The sequence below is a fragment of the Palaemon carinicauda genome, chromosome 26 (genome assembly GCF_036898095.1).
Source record: "Palaemon carinicauda isolate YSFRI2023 chromosome 26, ASM3689809v2, whole genome shotgun sequence".
Taxonomy (NCBI): domain Eukaryota; kingdom Metazoa; phylum Arthropoda; class Malacostraca; order Decapoda; family Palaemonidae; genus Palaemon; species Palaemon carinicauda.
In genome coordinates this window covers 64,869,875-64,896,339 of record NC_090750.1, presented here as the reverse complement: position 1 = coordinate 64,896,339, position 26,465 = coordinate 64,869,875, and the positions used below count along the sequence as shown (strand labels likewise).

Below are 26,465 nucleotides of genomic sequence, written 5' to 3'. Positions count from 1 at the left end.
ATCAATAGCTTACCTGTTCTACCAATGCCAGCAGAACAATGAACAATAATTGGAGGCCCTAAAGAATGACCAGTCCAAGTATCTCCTAACTCTGAAGTTAAACGAGCCTGGGAGTCTCTAACATGGGTTAAAAACTCTAGCATGGCCATTGCAGAATCTGGCACACCATAATCAGGCCAAGATGTAAACTGCATGTGTTCAACTTTCCGTTCCTCACCAGACTGCAAGAGTATAAAATGTTTTAAAATTTATGCATGCCAAATCAGTGATACAGCCATAAAACTCTTATACTAACAACATTGCTGAACTAACCTAGGTATCTTTTTTACCATTATGTAGCTTAAAGGGACCAAAGAGTCATATTAAAACCCTATACAGTAGGGGTCACCCAAAGACTTCACTCTTAAATGAGAATTAAAACTTGAACATGGTAAAGCTCATTAGATAAAAAAGATGAGGGATAAAAAAACAATAGATGATGGATATAAAGTACAATGTAGATATTGAAGAAACTTTAGTACTCTCTACAGTGTATCCGTAATGATTTCTTTAAAATTTCCCATAATTAGGGAATAAACAATAAGAACCATAGCTATTCAAATATTTTCTTTAACCATAACGGACAATTTGTATACAGTATTCAACAATGCAAAATTCATAAGACTATTACACCACAAAAAAGGAGGCTGCCTTTTTACAACTGAGTTAATATAGTTAATAGCAAGTTGGCCAAGGCCCCAACCACATGTTGAAATACTACCGCTACAGAGTTATGGGGTCCTTTGACCCCATAATTCTCTCTGGCTAAGGATCATTTTTCCTGTCTTTATATACACCGAATAGTTTGACCTGTTTTTTCCACATTCTCTTCTATCCTCATACACTTAACAACACTGAGAATACCAAACAATTCTTCACTTAAGGGATTAACTACAGCACTGTTTCTGTGATTATTAAAATGCTTCAATTGTGGTCTGTATACAGAAATACTTCATGGAAAAAAAAACCCTCAGGATATGATTCGCCCGGTCGCCAGAAAATAATTTTAAAATTCACGCCCCACAAACTGTAAACTCACCATCATCGTCCTGCTCTCCCATTGGTTATCTCCCTACCCTGATGCTAGTTACCGCTATAAGATCCTGCTCTCTTATTGGTCAGCATCCTTCCCATCAGGCATCTATGTATTGGCATTCCTCAACCATTTCGTTTCGGCATCGCTATCATTCACATTGAACTTGTGTTGGTGATTTCGATTTCATAATTAAAAATTTCGTGTTGCTTTATTCAACCCATAATTCTATAGCCATGGGTCCCAAGAATATTGCTGATGTTCAAAGAAAGAATAAGAGAATGCTTTCTATGGAGACAAAGCTGGAGATACTCAAGCGATATGAGGCTGGCAGCGGTTGAGTATGATTCGTCAAGGAGTATGGCCGAAATCTGTTGACGATAGGCACCATTATTAAGCAGAAGGAAGCCATCAAAGCAACAACACCTTCTAAGGGTGTGACTGTCTTTTCAAGTAAGAGCAGCCAAATCCATGATGAGATGGAGAGACTTCTCCTCTGGATTAAGGACAAGGAAATCGCTGGACATACAATCACAAGACGATAATCTGCCACAAAAACAAGTCTCATTTTCAGTGATCTCATATGTGCTCAGACCGAACACAATGGAGAAGGGACCGCAGCAACAGCACCCACAGAGTTCAAGGCTTCACGCAAGTGGTTTGAGATATTCAAGACACGGACTGGCATTTATTCAGTGGTGCAGCATAGGGAGGCTGCCAGTCAGTCACAAAAGCAGCTGAAGCCTTTGGTGAGTTGACTCTCTAAGAAGGCTACAGTCCCCAGCCAGTTTTCAACTGTGACAAAACTGGGCTTTTCTGGAAAAAAATGTCTCGTCGGACCTACCTCATGGCGGAAGAGAAAAAACTGACCGGCATAAGCCTGTGAAGGACAGGCTTACCCTTGCACTCTGTACCAATGTCAGTGGGGATTGAGGTAAAGCCCCTACTGGTGTATCATTCAGACTTCTCGAGCCTTCAAGTCCTACAAAGTGCTTAAGGAGAAGCTTCCGGTGTTGTGGAGGGCCAATATGAAAGCCTGGGTAGCGAGACTGTTTATCGTCGAGTGGGTAAATTTTTGTTTTGGTCCGACTGTGATATGAAAGGTCTGCTAGTGTTGGACAACATCCCTGCTCACCCTCCTGGCCTCCATGTGTGGTGTTCTAACTCAGGTGTGGGCACACTTTCAGTTCAGTACACAAAGTTGACTGGAATATATGAACCTCTTCACATCACTAATAAGTGGGGGGGAAACTAAATGAATTGCAGGAGAGCACTGAAATGATTAATTTCATGAATAAAATTCCATTTATTTCCAAGAAGCTCACTTGGGTGAATCCCACACAAAACAAGTTGGGTAAGTGAAGGCAAGAGATTAAACAAAAACGAACCAATGAGCTGGTGCCAATACGCTTTCCCAAAAAAATTTACAAAAATAAGGATAGTAACAGCATTCTTATTATCATGATCCCTAACTTTCAAGTCCCCTTTTCTACCTAAATCCAATTCAATGTGAGCTTTACTCATTATCACTTTAATAAGGGAAAAAACAGCATTTTATGAGAAAGGACACCACAACAAAAAAAATTACTTTTCTAATGCTACCAGCTTATTTTCTTCATCAAATCTTATTTTTTCCACTGTACAGCCGGGTCAGCTGTTCAATTCAACTTTCTCGATCCATTTCTATTCCTCGAATCTTTTTTCTCCACCCCACCCAAATCCCTCCTCATCACATCTATCAATCTGATCTGATGACATCAAAACATCTCCCCATCACTAGCATGTTCTTGCCTCTCTCTTGATTGACTTTATCTGCTTCCTTCTTATTACATGGCCATGGTATCTTAGATGAGCTTCCTCAATCTTATCTTTTATTTTACATATACCACACTCACACTTCTCTTATCTCTACTTTCCCTCCTTTCCAGTAGTGATATTCCTGTAATCAATCTCATCATCTTCATCTCTGTTCTTTCTAACAGTTCCCCCTTTTATCTCTAGGTCCCCAAGTTTCTGATCATCTTCATCTCTGTTCTTTCTAACAGTTCCCCCTTTTATCTCTAGATCCCCAAGTTTCTGCTCTATACAATAAGGGCCCGGTTTCTGCTCTATACAATAAGGGCCCGAGAGCCATCCTTTAAACCTCCATTTTCATCATGTGTCTTTCAATGTGTCACTGCTTTCTCAGACCTCATCCTCTATAATTAATAATCCCAAGTACTCATTGTTCTTTTTTTTTTTTACCACTGTACCAACTTCCACTTGAATGTTTACTACTTCATATCCTTTTACTACTACTAATAATTACCTCTTTTCAGTGTTCAACTTTAATCCTTTGATTTCTAAAGCCCCTCACCATGCAAAATACCTAACATGAAGTTTGCTTTTGTCTGCTAAGACGACTGTGCAGAAAATTTGTTTTATTCTTATATATTTATTTCCCTCTCAAGTCTTAAACCCTGTATAGTTTGAAAATAAAAATCAATAAGAAATACTTTGCCTTTCTAGTGTTGATGAGTGCCAGACTCTCAACTATCATATCACTAAATATAATAATACACAAAGATAAAAAAACAATAGGCTATAATTAGGAGCCACATAACATAATGCCAGAACATACAGTAGATTACAGTACTTGATAATTGAAACTACTAGTAATGAGTGTGAAGTAATTAAAACTGTCAGTTTTGACTTTACAGCAGTCTCCATACACATTACTTCTGAGTTTCATAATACAATTTATATTGTACATTCTTGAAGCTTTCACATTTGCTACAATGCATTCTAACTGCATAAAGTGATTAGTCAATTCATAGATCATCTTAAAAGTGTTTAACCTAGCAAGGCGAGGATTATCTCACCATGGCCCCGATATTTACTTATGAGTATTGATATCAACACTCTACTAATAAGTCAACGAACACCAGGTATCTGTACCTAGTTCGTAGCTTAGGTCGTCTTCTTTGCCTTCAGCTTTTCCCATTTCTATATGGGGTCGCTGTTTCTAGTCAGCCTTCTCCATCTTCTTCTGTCCTGTACATTCTGTTCCGTTAGAACCTTTTCTCTTCATGTCACTCCATAGTTTATCTTTCTACCTGAACTTTGGCCTTCCCATCCTTCTTCCCTCCACCTCCATGTTAATCACCTTTTTACATACTAGTTCATCTTCTCTCCTCATGACATGACTAAACCATTTCAGTCTTCTTTCCTGAGCTTTCTTTGAAAGCTCTAATACTTTGACTGCCCCCTGATTAATTCATTCCGGATCTTATCTTTTTTTGTGACACCACACATCCCATAGAGCATGGCTGGTTTAACAACACTTTCATAAGTTTCCTTTAACCTTTGCACTGACCCTCCTACCACAAAGTTCATAGCTTAGGTAAAAGAGAAATACTGAGAGTTGAAGAAATGTATTTCCATGCTAAGGAATCAATTCTATTTTAGTTATTCGAGAGATTTTTTTTCCTGCATTTCCTAAGAATTAAGTATGATTATAGACTGTGCTTCCAGTTTTCTCAGCAATAACATAGAATTTCAATTCTAAACTTAAAATTAGTTAAGTTCTACCCAAGTTACTCACCTTATTATCTCGAATACTGAGGACTGAGACTGTATAATCTCTGTAGTTGCAAATAACTGTATTCGTAATAGTGTAATGGGAGTGAGAAACAACACCACTCTGCTCAACAGGCCAGTACTGTCCACATTTAGTTCTACCTCTTTCTACTGCTCTTGTTGTCATAACAATAACACACACCCTTTGCTCCCAAATCATCCTCCAGAAATCACCAAATGTTCCAGGAAGGGGACCTACAATGAAAATGAATAAAAATTTAAGTTCCTGAAGATAAATTCTGATAAAGAAAATAAGTGACAAATTCTAATGGAAAGGGAACAGTATAAACCAGCTTGATCTAACAATTCATTGTACAAAGGTAATGCATTAAATAAGCATAATATCAATTACAGTAACACCTCAGTTTAAGAACTTTGGCAATCTGATAAAGAGACACATCTTAGACAAAGACATTATTTTATACACCTTATGCTCAAACATTCAAGATATACCCGTCAACATGCATAAAGTAATAAACACTTCCAGAAAAATTGATTCTACCCAAGATTGAATTTCTAACTTTGGCAATTTAAGAAGCATTATCTGCAAAATGCAGCACTTCAAAAATAACAACCTAGCAAAATCCTATTATAACAAGAGTAACTTACAAGTTCTCCCTATACACACTTCCAATATTCCCAACATATACCGTATATACTCATGTAACATGCAAGTTTTGAAGACTAATTTTTAAGCTAAATTCCAGGGGGTTGTATCATACACGATATAAAATTAGCACATGCATTCTTGGACTAGGTTATGTCATTGTTCATACTGTATATCCATTTACTGTGGTAAAAAATACACCTATATTTGAAATGTTTTACATTGTTTACGTGTTGTAAGTCAATTGACACTTCTCGATGCTTTCCATATCAGCTGATTAAGACAAACTACCAAAGGATATTTCATATTTCCCAAAAGAAACTATTATTACTTGACTTGTTATTTTTCAATCAGCATACTAATTTTATTTGTTTTATTTGAAATACTTCTTTCATATTTTATATTTTATTTACTGTACTATTGAGTTGAATCGCATATAGAAATTAACCTTGTTGCCTTGTTTTTTCTAGCTCTGTGGTGCTTGTTTATAAAATTTAGGAAATTATCTAGTGTTATAACAAAACTATATTCTCTGTTTTCAGACACTTTGTAGCTTTATCTTCGAAATTCAGCATTTACATTTAATTACACGATTTGCAAATTCATGAATTCCCACTAAATTTCCCTTGTTTCCTCCAGTTTCAGACACAGCTTTCTCCAATTCCAAACAGAATAGCAGGTATGAATATTGTTTGTTTTCTTTTCCTTCATTTACAGCTTGTTAGTTTATATTTGGCAGTATATTTTCTTGATATTTTCTCCGTAGTGAATGAGGGTATAATATAAAAATGTCACTTTTTCTACTTTGTTTACTATAGTACGATGATCCAAATGCAAGCAAAACAGCTGCTATCTGATTTGATTGTCCATAAAATAACTTTTTATTTGGTTGTTATTATGGCAGTATGAGTTTACGCAATGATTATAAAGTTCCTAATGACACTTCTATCCTTCTCTTTTAATTTTCAAACCCATCGAAATAGAAGATGGGATAAAGAAATGGAGTAAATAGGTTAGTTTATTGTAATTATTTCTCAAAAAGTAACTTGCATGATTCTAAAGATATATGATAAAATCATATTCTATGGGTGAAATAGAGGGGTCGCACATTATGCGATATCAGCTGTTACACGAGTTTATACCACAATCTCATACTGCAAGTGACAGTGTAGGGGAGTAAGCAAGCCCCTGTAGTTACGGAAATTCATGGCATTTTAATCCAAGTCATATTTGCCAAATTTCAGATAAAATTTTTGCAAGATGAGCAAACATCCCCCTAAAAAAATCAAATTTTACCACTTCATTATAGTTTGGGATGGCTACACATGAAAGGATGGAGAAAAAATTCACAATAATAAAATTTTTTTACATTAATTAGAGACTTCTCGCTATTAGATTTACTAGCTGCTTCGACAATAGCACAACTTTTCCCTAGTTCCTAAATTACACATCACTAGGACCTTCCAGAATACTGTATTGTTCATCAGTACATACAGTAACACAAGTATTGAGTATAATGTTTCATTCTGGATAAGAAGAATATCAAGAGAATGTGCAAAATTATAGTGTAAGGTAAATTTAGTTTTATCTTTGTAGCCTGGGAAAACTAGAATTTTCTTGTGATTTTAATAACCATTATTATACTAGTACTATTACATATATTCTAACTGCAGTTATTAAACGGCTGTACTGGTTTTCTTATTAAGCTATACTACTGAATCTGATTATGAACAACAACAACAACAACAACACCACACACACACACACACACACACACACACACACACACACACACACACACACACACTTATATATAAAGATCACTATAGTAAATATTACTGAACTCTTTTTCATATTTTTAAAGTTATTTGTTTGTATCTTAATACTGGTACCATACACATCTTAAATTATAAAAGCATATTCAAGGAACATAAACAGATGAGTCCACATTACACACACAAGTGAGATTTAAAAGAAAAACTTATTAGGTTCTTATCCTTTTTCCTTTTTTACAAATCTCGGTGATAAATGAATTGTAGGTTTGTGTATAGTAATTTTCCCTAGCAACAAAGAGCCCATGGTTACAGGTATACTGAAGACGTCAATGTTTTACATGTTCATTTCGCCATCTACATCTTGCCTACCTGATAGTATTTTCCTATTCTTACAAACTTTTATTTCTTTTGAGCCTCTGACTTGAATTCTCCTAATCTGAGGTGTTACTTTAGTAAATTATAGTCTCCAGGCCTTAGAATTATCACAGTTAGCAATGTACTATATACATAGTACTCAGCAACACATAAAAGCAGGTTTTATCCCACTTTCAAGTAATGTACATGTCTTTTTCTTGCTAAGATTTTCTTTATCTGTTGATGTCAAACTTCTTCTGAAGATGCTATGCTTATTTTCTAAAGTAGAAATGAGAAAAATTTCATATACTATAATACAGGCAAAATAGTCTTAGGAAAGGATAAGTTCTCACTTCACTTATAAAGGGATTTTGACGAAGGAAATATCTATTTCCGGGCTCGACCTGTGTCGCTCCGTGAAATGCTCCTTATAGCACCATTTCTACAGTATAAATACTGCTAAAAATACCAGAGAAAAAAGTTGCATGGAATGCCAGGAATAAACCCAGCTCGCTCACTCTAATAGTGTGTCGGTACAGTAACTGGGGCAATCAATGCTAAAAGCCATATAATGTTTTTTCTCACCCATCCTATAACAACCACTTCACCCTGAGATTCCTATTATTTTTCTTTTCTTTTTACATCATATTATATACTTATTGAAAAAGCTTGTAAAAACATTTCAAATCTTTATTCTTAATATTGCTTAAAATATCCAGTACAACCATAAAATCTTACTTTACTAATAGGAAAATTTTATTTCAAATATAACAGATGGGCTAGACAAGTCAACTAATATTGGAATGGGTGTTGCTAGCCTGAAACCAAGTCAACTCCATTTTCTTATAAGTTGAAATTATAATATCTACAGAAAACAGAACCAGGTAATTAATTTACCTTGAGTAGAAATAAAGGCGTTCTTCTGTTTGTAACCATCTACATAATTAGCATTAATGTAATCTGAGTGACCTTCTTCATCTTCTGACGATAGTACCACTCTTGAATGGTCAAAGCATAAAACATCTGTGTACCGATTTTTTATTTGATTCCACCGTTTTCTGAAAGAACAGAATTAAAGATTCAACTATTTCCCTATCAGAGAAGCAATACTGTACAAAAAATTATATCATTAACACTTAAGTTCTAATAAAACAAAATAAAATGTTACTCTTAAGCAAGAATCCTTTTTTATCATAATTACCACAAGAGCATATTATACAGTATTTGCTAAACATACTAATAACTGGCTGACTAAAAGCTATAACCATACTTACTTTGAATTTTCAAAAGTGCCATCAGGAGGTCTGTTTTTGATCTGTGTGTAATCGTGATACAACCCTTGCCGACCCTTGTCTCGTAAGTGGCGTACAAATTCCTCAAGTGTGAAACCTTGACCATCATCAAAGTGTAAACTATCATCATCACTGAATCCGCTGCTTCCGCTGCTAGGAGGTGCCAATGGAGATTCTCTGCCTGCAATATTCAATGATATACAAGGGTCAACAACTACTTATCAAGGCTACATAAGAACCAAGCATCTAAAAACAATGTACAGTAATATATTACATACATACTAGATATATGCCCCAATCTAACCAAGTAAAATACTGCAGTGCAAAAGGTCAAATCTACAGTATATTGATATAAAATCTCAACCATTTCAGAATGGATTAAAAGAAGAAAAAATGTAATATAACCATTCTTTTTCTTTCAAGAAAAGACCAACAAACTGAAGGAAAATCAAGATCATCACAATTTTTCCAGTACAATACTTTAAAGTTACAATCTTAATTTTCTATATAGAACCTCCTCTTTTACCAGGAGTTTAAATTACATTGCATTTTAACCCTAAACTAAGATTTAGGGAATGATTTCAACAAAAGTTTCATTAGAACATAATCATTAAATAGTAATAAAAATGAGCTAGCAAAGCCTAACCCAAAACACATTTAATTAGTACATATTTCTTAAAGCTCATGCTAAGCAAAATGTATAAATCAGTCCAAATATAAGAGACATGGAGCAGGACTTTAACACTAAGTTTACTACCACTTTTATCATGGTTACTATAGTTTAATAACAAGAGAATGACCTAACATAAAGTAGAAGAATCACATTTCGTTAATATTTCTTTTACCTTGACATCTAATATCAAATTTTCATTTTGACAAATCTGTCTCTATCACTACAAGAATGCAACACTTAGCACATATGACTTCTAAGGCATGACACACCCACTTTCACTTTGAAAAGTTCCATGGTGAATTATTTGCAAAACATGTACTGAGGAAGTGGAAAAATAAACATTAGGCTGCAAGTTAAGGCAAAACACAATTGACTGGCTCACAAGTAATAAAAACTAGAAAAAGTTTACAGATGAAAACTAGTACTTGATTTTCCTTCCAACATTTCAAATTATAGCTCTTAGCCCCATTTATTTGCAGCATGTACGCTATTTAGTAGAATTACATTAAGTAGAGTACCAGCCAAACTCAGTTGGTAGAATTTCATCAAATCTGATAATTAGATGAACCACTGTGGATGATTAACTTGACTTACAACAAACAACATTGACCCAAAATTTTAAATTCTAGAAACTTAATTCCCACTCTAAATAGATGATCATCTGCTGGCTGGATCTGTACAACATAAAAGTAAACAATATATCCTTGTCTAGTAAACCTTAACTTTTCATACTCTTAACTCCCTTATAATAAGCTCTACATTATTTATAAATCATACTAAGTCACTGTACTATATCTAATTTCATCACACTATTTCTATGAAACTCCCCTAATGTTCATGTTGATTTTCTCTCAAAGCTTGGCTTATTTTGAAGTTTACTCGAAAAGCCTAATCACTTCTTATTATCTTTCCTCACAAGATGTTTAGGCCTCTATCCCATATTGAGACAACCTAGCAGCTAATAGCAATAACCATGGCATGGGTACACCATACCTGCTTTTGTCTTCAGTCTTTCGTCCTCTTGCACGAAAGTTATTATTTCTGGGTGATCATTATCCTCATTCTATTTGTGAATAGGTCTGGGGACAGTGCTATGATCAATTGTGAGGACTGTGAAAGCCTTATTGTTCCTTTTATAGGAAAGTATGATCTAAATAGACCACATTAAAAGTTCCAAACGTTGAATAAACTAACTTAAAGTCGAGGGAAAAATCCAGAAGATTTGACAAGTGATTACAGTGTGGCTGATAATGGTAATGTCACATTAGCTTTGACAGTAATGAGCTAAGATCTCGTCATATTTGGATTTTGTTTATTCTCAGAAGACCAGCAGTCTTCAGGCAGAAGCAAACATTCTAGCCTACCTACCTCGTTTCGAACCCTTGCCTAATTCTTTTCAAGTTTTATCTAAGAGGCTCTGGTGCACCAGTCAGTAAGGGTTCTGATAGTGCACAACAAAAAAAGGAAAAGCTTTCTTTTCTGTCGTATTGGATTCCCAGTAATAGCCCTAAACAGGAAACTTCATGAAGACCACACCGCATTTTCGCTTCTCTTAGAGGCTCACACACTATAAAATTACTTTAGGTCCCTTTACTGCAAAACCCTCACTTTCTACAATCCAATCCAAAGCTTTTAGATAATTGGATTCTGAGGTAGAAGACCGGGCTGGTAACATGGATCCTAATATCCCTCAAGCTGGAATATGCACTCATATTTATTATAAATGTTAGTTTTGGTTGGTAGCTGTACATCTGTTATCAAACAGTCAACTCCATTGCAGCCATAGTAGGGGTAAACAGAAAATATTTTAATGAAATTTTTGAGCTAACTGAATAGAGAATGTTACTTTTTTAATGAAGTGGAAAATTTACTAGAATCTCTCTAATGAGTGATTCTTATAAAAGAGAAGTTCATCTTATTTTGAATCGTCTAACTTGTTCAGAGATAAATGAATAATCAACAAAGTCATTACAAATTAATCAGGGAAGTCAATAAAATATGCATTAATAGCTTTCCATAGGAATTCTGTGAAGATTTTCTAACCTGTTTTGCATAAAAAGATTTATCTTACTATATCAAAAGAATTTTGCTACTCAAATAATAATAATGGAGTCTATTTTCTGTTTCAATAATGTTTGCCAGTAACTAGCTTTTTAGTTACTTATTCTCCTTTGATAATAATCGAAGAATTTAAAATGTTATTTCCTGTTGGCATAATATCCATTTCAGATTCAACTGTAGGTGTATGGTAAATTTCATGCAGTAAAACATTCCTTTGAATTTTTGTAAGTCACTCAATACTTTCACTGTAATAAGAGTAAAAACTGCTGCTATTTAAAAATTTAAAGGTTACTCATGAATGGCAGAAGTTACGGGCAGGACAAAGCCGGTTAAAAAGCATTTCTGGTTATTTGGCTCTATCCTAACCACAAAATATAAATTTCTTTTTAAATATTGGAGTGTTGGAGAATCCTGACGAAGGCAAAGTTTGAAAAAATGTTATGTAGTCTGTCTGAAAAAGTTGATTAAAAAAATAAACTCACCTCCACTAGTATCATCAATAGTGTGACCATTTTGGCGTATAGTGTCCTTAATCTCAGGCGCTGGAGAGCTCTCTTTGGCAGTTGTACTAGATTCTTTTTCTTCTTCCTTTTTCTTTTCTTCATGTACCTCTTTTTCTTCCACTAAATCATTTAAGGTAAGCAACTGATCTTCACTTACAAGCTCTTCCCCTTCATCCAATTCATCTTCATCGTGACTGTCATGGCAGGAACTTTTTCCACAAGAGCTTCCATCATCACTACATTCTTGATATAGCTAAAAAAAAAAAAAAAAAAAAAAACATAATAGAAGATAGACTTTGCAATATTTGGCTTCCACAAGATAACGTACACAAAAAAAAATTCCTACTTGCAGAGCTGCACAAAAAGGTAAACTGAATGACTACATATATGTAGAATGTCATAAAAATAACAATGAAAAATTAATTTAAAAAATTTAATAAACTTATAAAATCAGAGCAGAACAATATTAGTGCTATTTTATTAATAATAACAGTATGAGACACACTACTTGCCCTTCATGTATAATAAATAAAAAACTCCTATTGAAGTTTGAGCATTTAGTTTCTCTTAATACACACATTTACAACATGCATACAGACATTTCAACTTTATTTACAGTGCTTTTTAAAGTTTTAAAGTTGAAATTCTATCACTTAATTGTAAATATCTTTAAGTATTCTTAACTCATTTTTATTTATGATTACAGCTAGGAAGATTTGTTTGAAGTCTTAAAGAGGAAGACAGGGGCACATAAACATAGAAATGCTTATTTTTTCATTGAAATCGGTGTGTCATGTGGGAAAGTTTTAAGAATATAAAAGAATGGAAAGGTGGTGCAATAAATTGCAGGAGACATCATAAAAGGGACTATAACACTTACATCCTCCTGGGAACCTTTGGGATCATGGTCTGCACAGGGTACCATATTGTCAGAATGGTCCAAATCTGTTACACCTGACAGATTGTCTCCAGCTGGGTAGGTGAGGGGTGGAGCAGGCTCACAAACTTGGGAAGGATGCCTGTTTGTCATGGAAGTTAAGCAACGTAACAACCACGCGCTGTGGTCAAGGTTGAGACTCCCGCCCAGCTGTACTGGTAAACACTCACCAGGTATGTGGTTTACCAGCTGTAGATAAGAGGGTTGGTAAAATATTTAGTGCAACTGCCTAACATCATGCTTTCAAAGGTGTAAAAAAAAAGAAAAAACCCTAAAGGCTTATTGCATACTTAATATTGAAAACTTAGTAAAGTACATCTTACTATTACTTAATATTTAAAACTTAGTAAAGTACATCTTACTACAAGTAGCAGAGTTGGCACTAAAACATATACCCTCTAATTTCATAATGTTGGAAATAAATCATACTATAGTAGGTTTTGTTAATAATGCACGGTTGAATTATTTGTCTTTGTGAAAATTCTTAATATTACATCAGTGGTTTACTACGATACTTTTAACTTTACATGGATTTACACAACATTGTATTTAGTTTATGGTAATAAAAAACCTAAATATGTTAATTATTATATTTACCCTTCATCATTAAAGATGTCAATATTTCAAAACTGCTACTTTTGAATATGGGTCAAGGTTTCATTTTGCTAGACATTTTTCATATCTTGAATCTAATATCATAAATAGAAGCTTTGCTTTTTAAGGATAATATTCAAATTAGTCTCTCAAGATCATCCAGACAATTTCCAGAATATACACTTCTTAACTTTCCCATAAATTTAGGACAAAATTTTTAAAATGAGCATTTACAAAACATGTTACTCAGTTATGTTGCAAGAAAATGCTCCTAAATAAAAAAAATAGTCAAAAAGGTATCTGAACATGTCTCACTTCAGGAGAAAAAGTAAAATTTTAATAACAAAATTTATTGTCTTTCTAAGTTCATAACACTTTTCTCTCGAAGCATGGTTTTCTATCGAGATTTACTCTTAAACTAAAAATTCCTGTTCCTTTCCTTTTATTGGGCTTAGACCTTCAAAACTAGACAATCTGGCAGTTAATATCAATACTCTTGCCATGAGTATGCCATAACCAATTCTTCTTTTGACTCAAAGTCGAAATTAAAATTCTCTTCCTTTGACATCACTAGTCAAATGTGTATAGAAAAGCAAATTTCATTATCAATATTCCATTTAATTTTTATGAACCTCCCCAAATGTCCATAATGCTGACTCTCACACGCTGCTGGAGGTGTGTCACTGAGGGAAAGAGATAAGAAATCCAAAGTCCTAAACTAATAAACTTATTTAGTAACTGAAAATCATCTCTTAGCCTAGTACCATGGCAACCCATCATCACTAAATAAGGTATGTTAAACTGTAACTCAAACCTCCACATTGTGTTTGTAAGTACAAATCCACTATCAAGCTATAAGTTAAGAAATTACCCAACACCATGTATTTTCAAAAGAAAAACTAATACTATAACTTCATCAAATTTACATGAAATCAAATTCTAAATCAAACTCCATCCCACACCTACTACAGCACCATAAGTCCAAAAAACTTTATAAGAATACCGTGTTTCCCTAAGATAATGTTTAGCAAAAACAGACTTACTATGGCATTGAGATGCCACTAAGAATCTCTCTAAAGAAAGTTTTCTATAAAAATTAAGAAATGTAGCTGCACTTCTAATTTCCTTTGACTGAGATCCAATACTCCGCAAGCTTTCGTGACTAAACTTTCAACAAGATATAAAATGGAATTTTTTGGAAAAAGATTTGACACCCTACTCTCCACAACACAAATTAGGAACCTTTACTCTAATGTTTAGTCGTTCCCAAATAACACTTAAAAGTTCTCATAGGCCAAAGAAATCTAGTCTCTGACATCACCAACTTTTTTTTCCTTAGAGGGGATATGAAAAAAACCGAGGCAAACCCTTCATCTTACCATCATTCTTATCTCGGAATTTAGAGAAGAGATAAAATCATCTCATTCTCTCCAAACCTACATGTTATGAAAGAGCTTGTAGTTCACTGATGCAGTTAGCCATTGCTAAAGCCAACATAAAAAAAAAAAATTAGCAGTAAAATCTGTAACCGAAAAATCTTCCAAAAGTTCAATTCGAGAACCATTTAAATACAGTATTGCAAAACCTAAATACATCCACAATAATACCCAAAGTAGATAAACCCAAGCCTAGATGTTTGAGTACGGTATTTAGTATGAATTTAATATAGCCCTTAATAGCTGAGAGGGACATTTTCCTTTCTTTACCCATAGCCCTTAATACCTGAAAGGGACAGTTTCCTTTCTTTACTCAAGTAGCTCGTCAATGAAACAATCCTTGAATTACACCAATCAAAATAAAGACACCATTAACTTTGATGAACTATTAGTACACTGTCTCTTGGAACCTAAAATAGACAGTCTAGAAGATTTTGAAGACCTATGTCTTGAGAAATATAGTGGACAGTCTCCATGCAGTCAGATGTACAGTATGTAGCGAGTACAGGATTGGGTGTACCAACCATGAAGCCAGTTTACTGATAGGATTGGTCTTACATGACAACCTCCTTTAATATTCTAACAACAAAGGCCATAGATCTGCAAATCATTAAGTTTGCAGCAAAAAATTCTGCTGTTCACAGATGCTCTGAACTAGTTTACCACAACAGCTCTAATCAAAGGAGAATGAGGAAATCCGTACAGATTCAGTTTTGACCAGTCCTGTAACAGGGCATCCACCTTCCATACTAAAGGATCTGGAATAAGTGCACTGAACATTTCTGTTATTGTTGAGCAACATAGCAAAATTATCTGTCTGGTCTTTACCAATTCCAAATCTCTACACACACTAACGAATGCATAGACCATTCATTCTGAAGAATCTTTATCCTGCTCAACTGATCTGCTAAGACGTTTATTTTTCATGGAATAAACTACAAGCTTTCTCTTCATTTACATCCAATGGTGAGCTCTGCATCTACATTAGGCAATGGACCTCTTTATGGAGTTGTGATACTAGCACATATGATGTTAGGGAAAACTCGATATGTGCTAGTGGCTAATCCTACATTAGATTAATGCTCCCTATCATGATGCAACCAGTCAACTTGAAGCTTTAAAAGATTTATCTAGCCCTGGTCTTTAATGTTCTACAAGAACCAAACGAAATTTCGCACCATTGAAATACTGTATGAATAACGTCATTGATCATGGAGCTCCAACTTCCGCGAGAGGAGGGATAGTAGAGTTCGTTACCAGCTCGGTCTTCTATGTCGGAATCCGTTGGTTATGTAGAGTAGAGAAGATCGCAAAAATACAAGGGTTTCACAACAGAAAGACCCAAATTAACTTGAGTTTGCAAGGCACATATAGAGGTGATCGACTACGCCAGCGCTCTACATCCTCAGAACCCATACTGACTTAGCAAAACTTGAGGAGTAAGCCTTGGGTTTGATAAACAGCAAGTTAGAGTAGAAGCATTGCCTTTGTCCGAAGACTTGCTGGTCTTCTCAAATTAACAAAAAGTAAATCAAAGTAAGGAACTTATGAACAGCGTTACAGTACTATCAACCCGGAAATCTCATTAATAGGTAAAGAATCATTACCATCATCCAACTATACTGTACAGTAATCAACAAACCTTGTCTTTCCTGCATTTTCCCCATAACTAATTTCATTACTGTATATACTTGGAATTCTTAACATTGTTCTTACCATTTTAACATACCTCTCCTAAAGAAAAGTGGGATTACTGTCTACACAATGATTACCAAAATCACAATATTACCCCCAGCATGAGACAAGATAAATGAGGATCATGATCACCCAGAAGTAACTATCTTGCACAACTTTCACAGGATTTACTTATGCAGATGAAGACATCCCTTATAATAAAGGATTCTAAGTTTTACGCCAAATGTCGATATAAAGCCAGACTTTAAGAAAAAAGCATTATGAACAACAGGGGAGTTTCAAAAAAAAATAATAAGACATTGACAATAATAAACAACTGAATACATTGTGTTGCATTATATTCAATAGAGCACACTTACCTCTGGCAGTGATACTGTATATACACGATCCCTCAGCTTCTCCCGAACAAAAAGTCTCAATACTTTAAAAGGTGCCTTGAACCACAATGGGGCAGTTACTATTAAGACTTTTTTAAGTCTGGCAGGATAGCCACCCTGGAAAAATATTCATCATTAAGATTTAATCAAATACCTACTCCTATGGCTACAAATTTAAATAACACAAAATCAATATTCAAAAAAATCATCCCACATTATATATACTGTATTCTAAATATAAAATAAAATAGAGTACATGCAATATCTAAAGATCACATGTATTGTACACTATATGTATTAGATGGTTCACAATACCTATTTGATTTTATTTAATTATTTTTCTTCAATATATTAATATATTGAGTATGTTTAACAGTTTCAGGTTCATTACATCTTTCATACAACCCACATCACTTCATTTATTCCCTACACCGGTATATGTATATTCTAAGTTTTTTTACCTCTACTATACCACTTTTTGTTTCTTTGTTTCTTAGGTTTTGTTTGGTTCTGACTACTGTATTTGTATTTTCTTTGTTTTGTGGATTCATTTTTTGAAGGAAAATAAAGTAGGTCCTTGGGATATTGTACAGTAAAGTACAGTATACATGAACTTAAATAAGAAATAAATAAAGAAGGCCTTTCTAATGTAGTATGACTTTAATCCATTCACACTATAAGAGTGAGGTTACCACTTACAACCTACCAAAAATAATCAGAATTTTTCAAAGAACAAAGTATGTAAGCCTTGCTATTTACTGTACTTACCTTTAACAATGAAAGTATCTTCTGAGATAACTGATAATCAAAATTCTGATATGAGGATTCACTCATATCATAAATGAAAATTAAACCACATCTCTGAGTCTGCGTCGATTCTAACTCAACATCCAACTGGTAAACAACACCTTGCAATGTTGCTTGTTGAGTAGTAATACGAGGATCATGAAGACGAGCTGTGAACACTGCAATGGCCGCTCCCGACGTATCACGACAAGGCTGTTGGAAGATGTTTAATGGATGAATACTTATAAATAGTTTACTTGTTTCAACTCATAGTATTTTACAGATATGCTTGGCACAACTCCAACTGGGAGTACAGTAATTTAAAGTAAAACACTGGTAATATTAGAGTAAAGATGAAACTAAAATAAGAAAGAACACACTTAGCAATTAAGCCATGAAGGTTTTAGTAGTTCAATTTCAAACTTACTTTGTTGAAGACAATAAAACTGCCAATTCATTACATCTAGATATTTCAGTGTGGATACCCAACACCATTTCAGCCAAACAATGAAAAGGTATACCTAACCCCTGAGTCTATTTAAACTACTTTAACTATTTGGTTGGAAATAAAACAAGGGAAGGGACCGATATTATCGCTACTGTAATGCCTTTATATTTCTTTTTTATTAAAAAGTTCCTTAAAATATGGAACATAATAGGCCCTTTTATGTCTGAGTGGGGAATATTCTCTTATTACCAAGATAGCAGCAGTAGGGGATTCAGCATTATGAAGCTTCATCTGTGGTGGATAATGTGGGAGGGTGGGCTGTGACACCCTAGCAGTACCAGCTGAACTCGGTTGAGTCCCTTGTTAGGCTGGGAGGAACGTAGAGAGTAGAGGTCCCCTTTTTGTTTTTGTTTCTTTGTTGATGTCGGCTACCCCCCAAAATTGGGGGAAGTACCTTGGTATATGTATGTATGTACCAAGATTTCCCATGGGAGAGACAGCAAAAACTAAGTTTTGTGATGACTAAAAATATTATAAGACCCACTTCCGAGTTTCCCAAGCTATTGTGCAGAAAACTTACAACTTTCAAGAGACAAATGCACTTTTCTCGTCACAATATATTACAAATATTTTTCCCTCAAAATGTCAGTGAGTTGGCAAGGGTAGTTATGGCAAAGTACAGTACAATACATCTTTCAGCTAGCAACTCGGTTAGGGCGGTGAATGGAGCGCACAAAAGCAGCATGTCGTTAGGGAAGTGTGTAGTTTACCAGGTGGACACATCCATTTTTCATGGATGTATGACATTCGCATGTGTCCGTTACCTAACCCCTGCGAATATACCAAGGTGTGATTTGTGCAGTCAAATTCAATAGTTTGTTGTCAGTCACTGACCCTTAGTTTCCAAGTGTAATGTGCACATTAGGCTCACCGACACCTGACATCCCAGGGATTTGATTTTGTAAGAGTCAATAAAGAAGTTTATAACCAATCTCAGAAATTTGAAAAATATGCAAAGTCATCACCAGTAGTTAGAAGAAGTAAGGAAATCAATGGGAGGGATCACATTGGACTGATTCATAAAATCCAACTGAACAAAACAAATTGATAATTATTGGTAACACATGCTAGATATTATTAAGAAGGTAACATAGGTTATTCAGGAAATTTACATTAAGCATCAATGACCATTGCAGCTAAGATGACAGAAAACTTAAAAGTCATTTAATTCATGATAGAGGGACAAAGGAGTAAGCTGAAGCTACCTGTTATGACTGAGCTTATAGTAACATTGAATCTTCCTCTCTTTACCAGTAATGATGAACTTCCAACCTAAAGCCGAGACACACCATCAAAATTTGGCTTCCCCTCCCTATACAGTATCATGATGAGCCAATCCTTAAGGATACCTCTATAAGAGGTCTTAAAGTCCAAACCAACTCCGAGGTGGCCAATGCCATCTACAACTCTAATAAGAGATAAATGCAAATTCATTTACAATTATGGTCCATTCCCTACTTATCCAAACAGTGAATCTTGATGAATGTGGAAATGACCCCTCCATTTCTAAAAATGCTCAAAAATCACTTATAGGGCGTAGTCATAGAGGTTGGACAACAATTTTATGGATAGGTGATAAAACATGGAGATTGAAGTAAAAGCTAAAAAAAAATGAGAGTATAAAGATATTTTGAGTTGAACTGAGGGGAGAAGTTTTTCTCCTTGTTTGAGAACTTCTTCCCATCCCAGGGCTTTTACCATGAAATAAAAATCATAACATACAGAATTCAGGAGTGTGTGTCACAGTATTCTCCTATCAAGAGGTGTTTTTAAGAATGAAACAAAAGCCATGCCAAAAATTGGCTTGAAACAACAAATCACTTACTAATATTGTAAATTTTCCAGATGTAAGCTCAGCACGGAGAGGATCAGATGATGGATTCAAGTGGATTAAACCTTCCCTATGTCTAGTTGCTTCGTGTTGCTCATACAGGTTAACAGCTCTGGTAAGAAAAAGAATTAACATAACTTTTAATATTTACTTAACAAACTGCAGATTTTACAATCAAATTTTCTTGAAAGTAATTAGTACTACAGTACTGTAAGAGAAATGCAAGTAACAGCAAATTTTTTTGTAAAATATTTAATAATATTGGAGATAGACATACAAATGAAACAAATAAGTTTTAATAAATTAGAAAGACACAATTTAGATGGCAATTATAATCAACTAGCTTAGCTTGCAATGATCTTCAGTACACTATCCATAATGCGACACACTTAGGAGTCAAATTTAAGAAGTCCCTGTATCTGTATTGGAGACTAAAAGTCTTGAAACGGTTTGAAGATAATGAAGGAAAAGACCCCCCTTTTTTTTAAAAGCCAGTTGTGTTTTAGATGTACCTAGTAAAATCTATTCTTAAAATTTCCTCAACATATTACAAGTATTTTGCCACCCTAAGAAACATAACCTACCATAATGGAAAACAGTATCACTTTAATATACAATTTATAATTCTATACAACATCTTGTAAACATAAAGAAACCTGATTTTTCAATGAACATTAAACTTGGGGGTGCACAACAGCCAAGGGTTCTTAAACACCAGATCTAATAATAATGCACAAGCAAAAATAGCCAATAGGGCAAGATGGGAGATACCTATGGTGCTGAGAAGAGGATTCAGGAAGTAAGAAGGCCCTTATCTGACATAAATCAAGTTTTACTTCTTAACTTGAGCATGTCAACCATATGATGGGTCAAGATTTTGCATTTTGCTTCATGGCTTCTCTAGACCCTCTTTGCCAGTTGACTAAATCTAGTTTGTGCAATTAAGCAAGCTCCTTTAAAACCTTGTTCCATAACTTCTTTCTTATTTTCAATTAAACTTGATGGTATTTCAACTCAAGAAAATGGAAATTTTTTTATTAGTCACAAGAAGAGATAAGATATGGAATGATGTAACTAGAGGTACCACAAGAGTTACAGAACTATCAGTTAAGATCCAAGAAAGTAAACTGAGGTGGTATGGTCATGTCATGAGAAAGAGATGAACAGCATATTGGGAGGAGAGTGATGGAAATGTAGGTAATGTACAGGGAACGAGAAGGAGAGGGAGACCAAAGCGAAGGCGGATGGACTGTATCAAGGATGACCTTCGATCAAAGGGATTACCCGGTGATGAAGTGTGGGACAGAGGTAGATGGAGAGCGCTGGCCAGAAACATCAATCCCACATGAAAGTGGGAAAAGATGCAGACAAAGAAGAACATCAACCCCACATGAAAGTGGGAAAAGATGCAGACAAAGAAGAAGTAGTCACAAAAGCTGGTTACAGTAATATTCCTTCTATTCACTCACCAGGGGGTATGAAACTAACTGAATAACTTAATGATTATTAAATTGGCCAAGTGGTACAAGACTACAAATGTTTAAAAAGATACTAAAAAATTTTTTAACAAGATAAGGTATTCGGAATTTTAACATTATCTGAAATAGTCATGAGATAGAAATTACTTATAATTCATCAAAAAAGGTCTAAAACTGATGTCAAATGGTGTTTGACAGTGTAAGTACATGCACCATGAAATTAAGGGAAGCTTCTATCATAAATGCAAAACCTGTGAAACTTTGAACTAGATCCTAAAACGTGACAGTTTATAGGTAAATTGTATTTTTCCTAACATACATACCAAGGACCCAATGTTATAGGAGGAAATACAAGCTTGCTCTCCTCGACCAGAATTTTTCCTCCAATAGGCCCATACCCCCAGCCTCCTTCCAGCCTCCTTTCCACGTCCGCGACCCTGACCCTGAGAGGACGTAACAGGCGACCTTCACCGGTCGCAGAAGCCCACTCTACTCCTCACCCCGGAAAACAAAGAGGTCTACCATGGGGAAGGATGGGGGGGGGGGGGAGTAAAATGATTGGTCCGTGGTAATTGTGTTAGGAAAAATACAATTAACCTAGAAATTGTCATTTGTTCCAATGCGATCTTACCATGGACCAATGTTATAGGAGCCTCAGAATTAGGAGGCGGGGAAGAAATCTCTGTAAGAGATGACGAGGGTCACAAGGAGCTAAAACCAGTCGTAAAAAGTGCTACAATTAAGGTAAATCAAATAATAGGGTTAGATAGCGGAACACTCACCAAGACAACATCTTCCTTCCCGGAGCAGTCCATGGTAGGTGGAAGAGATGGGAGTTCAAGACCCTCTACCCCTAACCTGTTCCATACGGATTGTGTCGTGTGCAGGTCGTCCTTAGAGCCTCTGCTGTGCGACCATGACGGGTCCGAGTTTGAACCCCTCCTGAGACCTGAGGGAGCAGTCCTTGAGGTAGTGGGCTGTGAAGGTCGATAGCCTTGTCCACACGCCTGCTCTCAACACCTGGCCGACTGCCATATTCCTTTTAAAGGCCCACAAGGTGCCGATGCCCCTGATGTCATGAGGTTTGGCGGACCTGGGGGAGGGTTTGCCCTTCGCTACATACGCGATAAGGATAGTTTCTCGCAGCCAGAAGGAGACAGTGTTCTTTGAGACCGCCATTTTTGCTTTCCCCGTAGTTGCAAATACGATCCTGATAGTAAGGCAAAGGTTGGCGGTTCTGGAGAGGTATTTCCGCACCGCTCTCACCGGGCACAATAGCAGGTCCTACAAGTCATTTCTACTGTACTGGGAGTGGCAGGGATGGAAAACTCATCTAACCGCGGGTCTGCTACTACCAGATTCTGCGTTTTCGCCACGAAGTAGGGAATGAAGTTGAAAACCAGCTCCTTCCATCTGCAAGAGTGGGAGACATCTGCTGAGAGGCTATGGAGCTTGCCTACCCTCTTGGACAAAGTCAGGGCGAGGAGGAACACCATTTTCAGTGCGAGTTCCTCGCCCGTAGCAGAGGCTCAAAGGGTAATCTCTTCAGAGGGTCGAGGACCTTGATGATGTCCCACAAGGATGCCATGAGAGCTCTGGGTGGACATGCCTGCTTGAAACTTCTTATCAACATAGAGAGCCGTTTGAAAGAACCTAGGTTTAATCCCTCGAGGAAGAAGACCTGTCTCAGGGCTACCCAGAAAATCTTCACTGTTGGAACTGACGTAGGTGCACTAGGAAGTCAGCGATGATTGGGATTGAAGAGTTGAGGGACTTTATGCCCTCCCCGACGCACCATTTATCAAAGGTCGCCCACTTCACCTGGTATACGGCGATCAAAGATCTGAGCGGCTGTCCTTCTGGAGTATCCCTTCCTTCTTAGCAAACACTGAACAGTCTCCACGATGCGTGAAGGGAGAGGTTAGGGAGACCTTCGTGAAACCTCTGGAAGTATGGCTGCCTTAGCAGGTCTTGTCTCCAAGGCAGGGGCTTTTACGACCTGGGAAGGTCACCTGTGACGTCCACTCACAGTATGATAGGAAAACAAGCGAGGTCAGGTTCGTGCACGTGGAGAGGGGGTGGGGGAGTATGGGCCTGCTGGGGGGGAAATTCTGGTCGGGGAGAGCAAGTTCAGAAGTTCCTCCTATAACATTGGTCAAAGGTAAGATCATGTTGGAACAAATTAATGAATTAGAATGGGTCCACTATAAAAATAAACTTCAACAAGATATCACCAAAATTTTCATCATGAATATGACCCACACAAAACCCCCAATCACAATTCAAAACCTGAACATGAAGCTCTTAAATCCCTGTATTTTCCAAAATATTCCCTAGAAACAAGTCTCACTTTTGTTACATGCAATAGTAAGTAAGAATCCAATTCTTTCAAAATAGTTATGAAATAAAGATGAAAAAAAAAAATATGTAGCACATATTTAGAAAAAAGCCCGTGAATCAAATGTCACAAGGTAAACTGAAATTCCACCAATGATAAAATGTCAGTGAAGGATTATAGTCGTCTGCATTTCCCTCTGCTGATTACTGTATATGCAAAGGTTACAACTACAAACACTTCATGTAATATCCAACCATATCTTTCTTTCTTTAGAATTATTTTGAAAAAATTTCAATGGCTATTATTCCAGAAGTAATCTTCTCTGACTTTAAACAGCTAATAACGATTCAATTTCCTATGATATACGAGAATTTGCTATAAATAATATTCCTTGGTTCCTGTAAAATACTATGAGAGAAAATAATTGCATTATTCCCTGACTGAGTTAGAATGTGGTTGAGCTAATCTACAACTAGCAATGCAATTGTATTATTAATATTATTATTATTACTTGCTAAGCTACAACCCTAGTTGGAAAAACAGGATGCTATAAGCCCAGGGGCTCCAACAGGGAAAATAGCCCAGTGAGGAAAGGAAAAAAGGAAACAATATTTTAAGTAGAGTATCAAAATAAATATCGCCCATATAAACTATATAAACTTTAACAAAACAAGAGGAGGAGAAATTAAATAGAATAGTGCGCCCGAGCATACCCTCAAGCAAGAGAACTCTAACCCAAGGCAGTGAAAGACCATGGTACAGAGGCTATGACACTACCCAAGACTAGAGAACAATGGTTTGATTTTGGAGTGTCCTTCTCCTAGAAGAGCTGCTTACCATACCTCAGTGTTGTGAGGTGAATGAGGACCGAGGAGAATATGTAAAGAATAGGCCAGACAATTCGGTGTATGTGTAGACAAAGGGAAAATGAACCGTAACCAGAGAGAAGGATCCAATGTAGTACTGTCTGGCCAGTCAAAAGATGCCATAACTCTCTAGTGGTAGTATCATCAGGATAGACTGACTACAAAAATCTTGAGACTTTCTTGATAAGCAAATTCTTTGTGGAATTGAAAAATAGTCTGGATGACTTTTTCAAAAGTAAATTTGCAATCGTAAATGAATTGTATGTAGTTAGAGACAATGTCAATGCAAAGATCTAGATGTTGAGGAGCCACTGTCCTTGACCTACTTGCAATCATACTTGAGTTCCTTTAAGGTTCACCATGTACTAATTCTAGAAAAATTCTAAGAAAAATAATTTAATTTAGGCAATTTACTTCTGTTGACAGCAGTTCCATTATTATCAGTTATCATTATTGTTACTATAAGCTATAGCTGTTGTGGATTGTAAAATCTGGGCCAAAGGCCAGGCACTTTATCTAGTGATGTATGTAATTTAGTGCTGTTATAAATTAAGTAAAATAATTAAAACTACAACACTAACTGAAAAAATTCCTTACATGAGCATTCACACACTCAGAATACCATCTTACCAATACTTAAAAGAATGAAGAAAAAGAATCTTAATACCTAAAGGGCATCACAACTTATACTTGCACCTAGAACATGAACATGAGATCAACAACTTCAGAAAAAATCCATCAACTGTACAAAATAGGACATATTCCTCAATACATTATCAATCAAATGATAAACAATATTTTCCCAAAAATTATGGGATTCTCTCACAGATTCACTACATTGGAGTGTGAAAAAGATAATGACAAATGACCCTGGGAGATAACATGAAGCAAAGAGGAGTATATAGCTAAAATCAGACCAATACGACTGGTGGTTTAAATGTGAAATCAAATAAAATGTTCCTAAAGACAGACTAAAAAAATGACCAATATAGCCCAGTTTATTTTCCAAACCTTAACAATTGAATAAACTCAACTGTCTGATGAAAGAAAAAAAAAAAAATTGAATATTTGATATTAACTTTTTATTGAACATTTAATGGCATTATCAAACTAGAACTTCGGTAAACAACCATTAATAAAAAAAATACCAGCATAATCTCAGATATTTTGTACAGTATATACTGTATAAGAAATGATGTACAAATCCTTGCTAAATCTCTATAGTTTCATCTTTAGACTGAAAACACAAAAAAGAAAGAATACACTACTGGATCTTACTTCATATAATGTGGGGCATTTCTCAAAGAATCTCACAAGCTTAGGCATTATTACTAAAACTAATCACTCATGACCCCACAACTGTATTTCTAAATGATCTTCACTTGATTTAAATAAAGCTTTGGTGCTACTGATATATAAAAAGATAATCACTTTAAATAATAAACAGCTCAACAGACTGACACCAAAGGAGTGAGCTCAACCACAATATGAAAGAAATCTAAACAACTGCAAGGGGGAAAATGTCCTATTACAATGCATGGCAACTGCACCGTCTTATCTTAGATAAGATTTCATTCATTCTGTTGAAAGAGAGAATTAACGTTGTCCCCAACACGTGTACAGAAATGAGGAAAGAAAAGTTTCATAAAGTAAAAAAATCAACA

General features: G+C 35.6%; 1 protein-coding gene across 18 annotated transcripts in view; it reads right to left on the bottom strand.

Annotated features, from left to right (window-relative positions):
- The window catches only part of Ptpmeg2 (Protein tyrosine phosphatase Meg2), a 283,516-nt gene that overhangs the window by 5,337 nt on the left and 251,714 nt on the right, over window positions 1–26,465 (bottom strand). For all 18 annotated transcript variants that reach the window (XM_068349680.1, XM_068349673.1, XM_068349663.1 and 15 more), the window contains 9 exons: window positions 20,114–20,231; window positions 17,763–17,993; window positions 16,977–17,111; window positions 12,836–13,081; window positions 11,935–12,208; window positions 8,701–8,899; window positions 8,324–8,484; window positions 4,656–4,885; window positions 14–221 (listed from right to left, as the gene is read on the bottom strand). In XM_068349680.1, coding sequence (XP_068205781.1) covers window positions 14–221; window positions 4,656–4,885; window positions 8,324–8,484; window positions 8,701–8,899; window positions 11,935–12,208; window positions 12,836–13,081; window positions 16,977–17,111; window positions 17,763–17,993; window positions 20,114–20,231 — 1,802 coding nt within the window. The remainder of the gene's footprint in view (window positions 1–13; window positions 222–4,655; window positions 4,886–8,323; window positions 8,485–8,700; window positions 8,900–11,934; window positions 12,209–12,835; window positions 13,082–16,976; window positions 17,112–17,762; window positions 17,994–20,113; window positions 20,232–26,465) is intronic.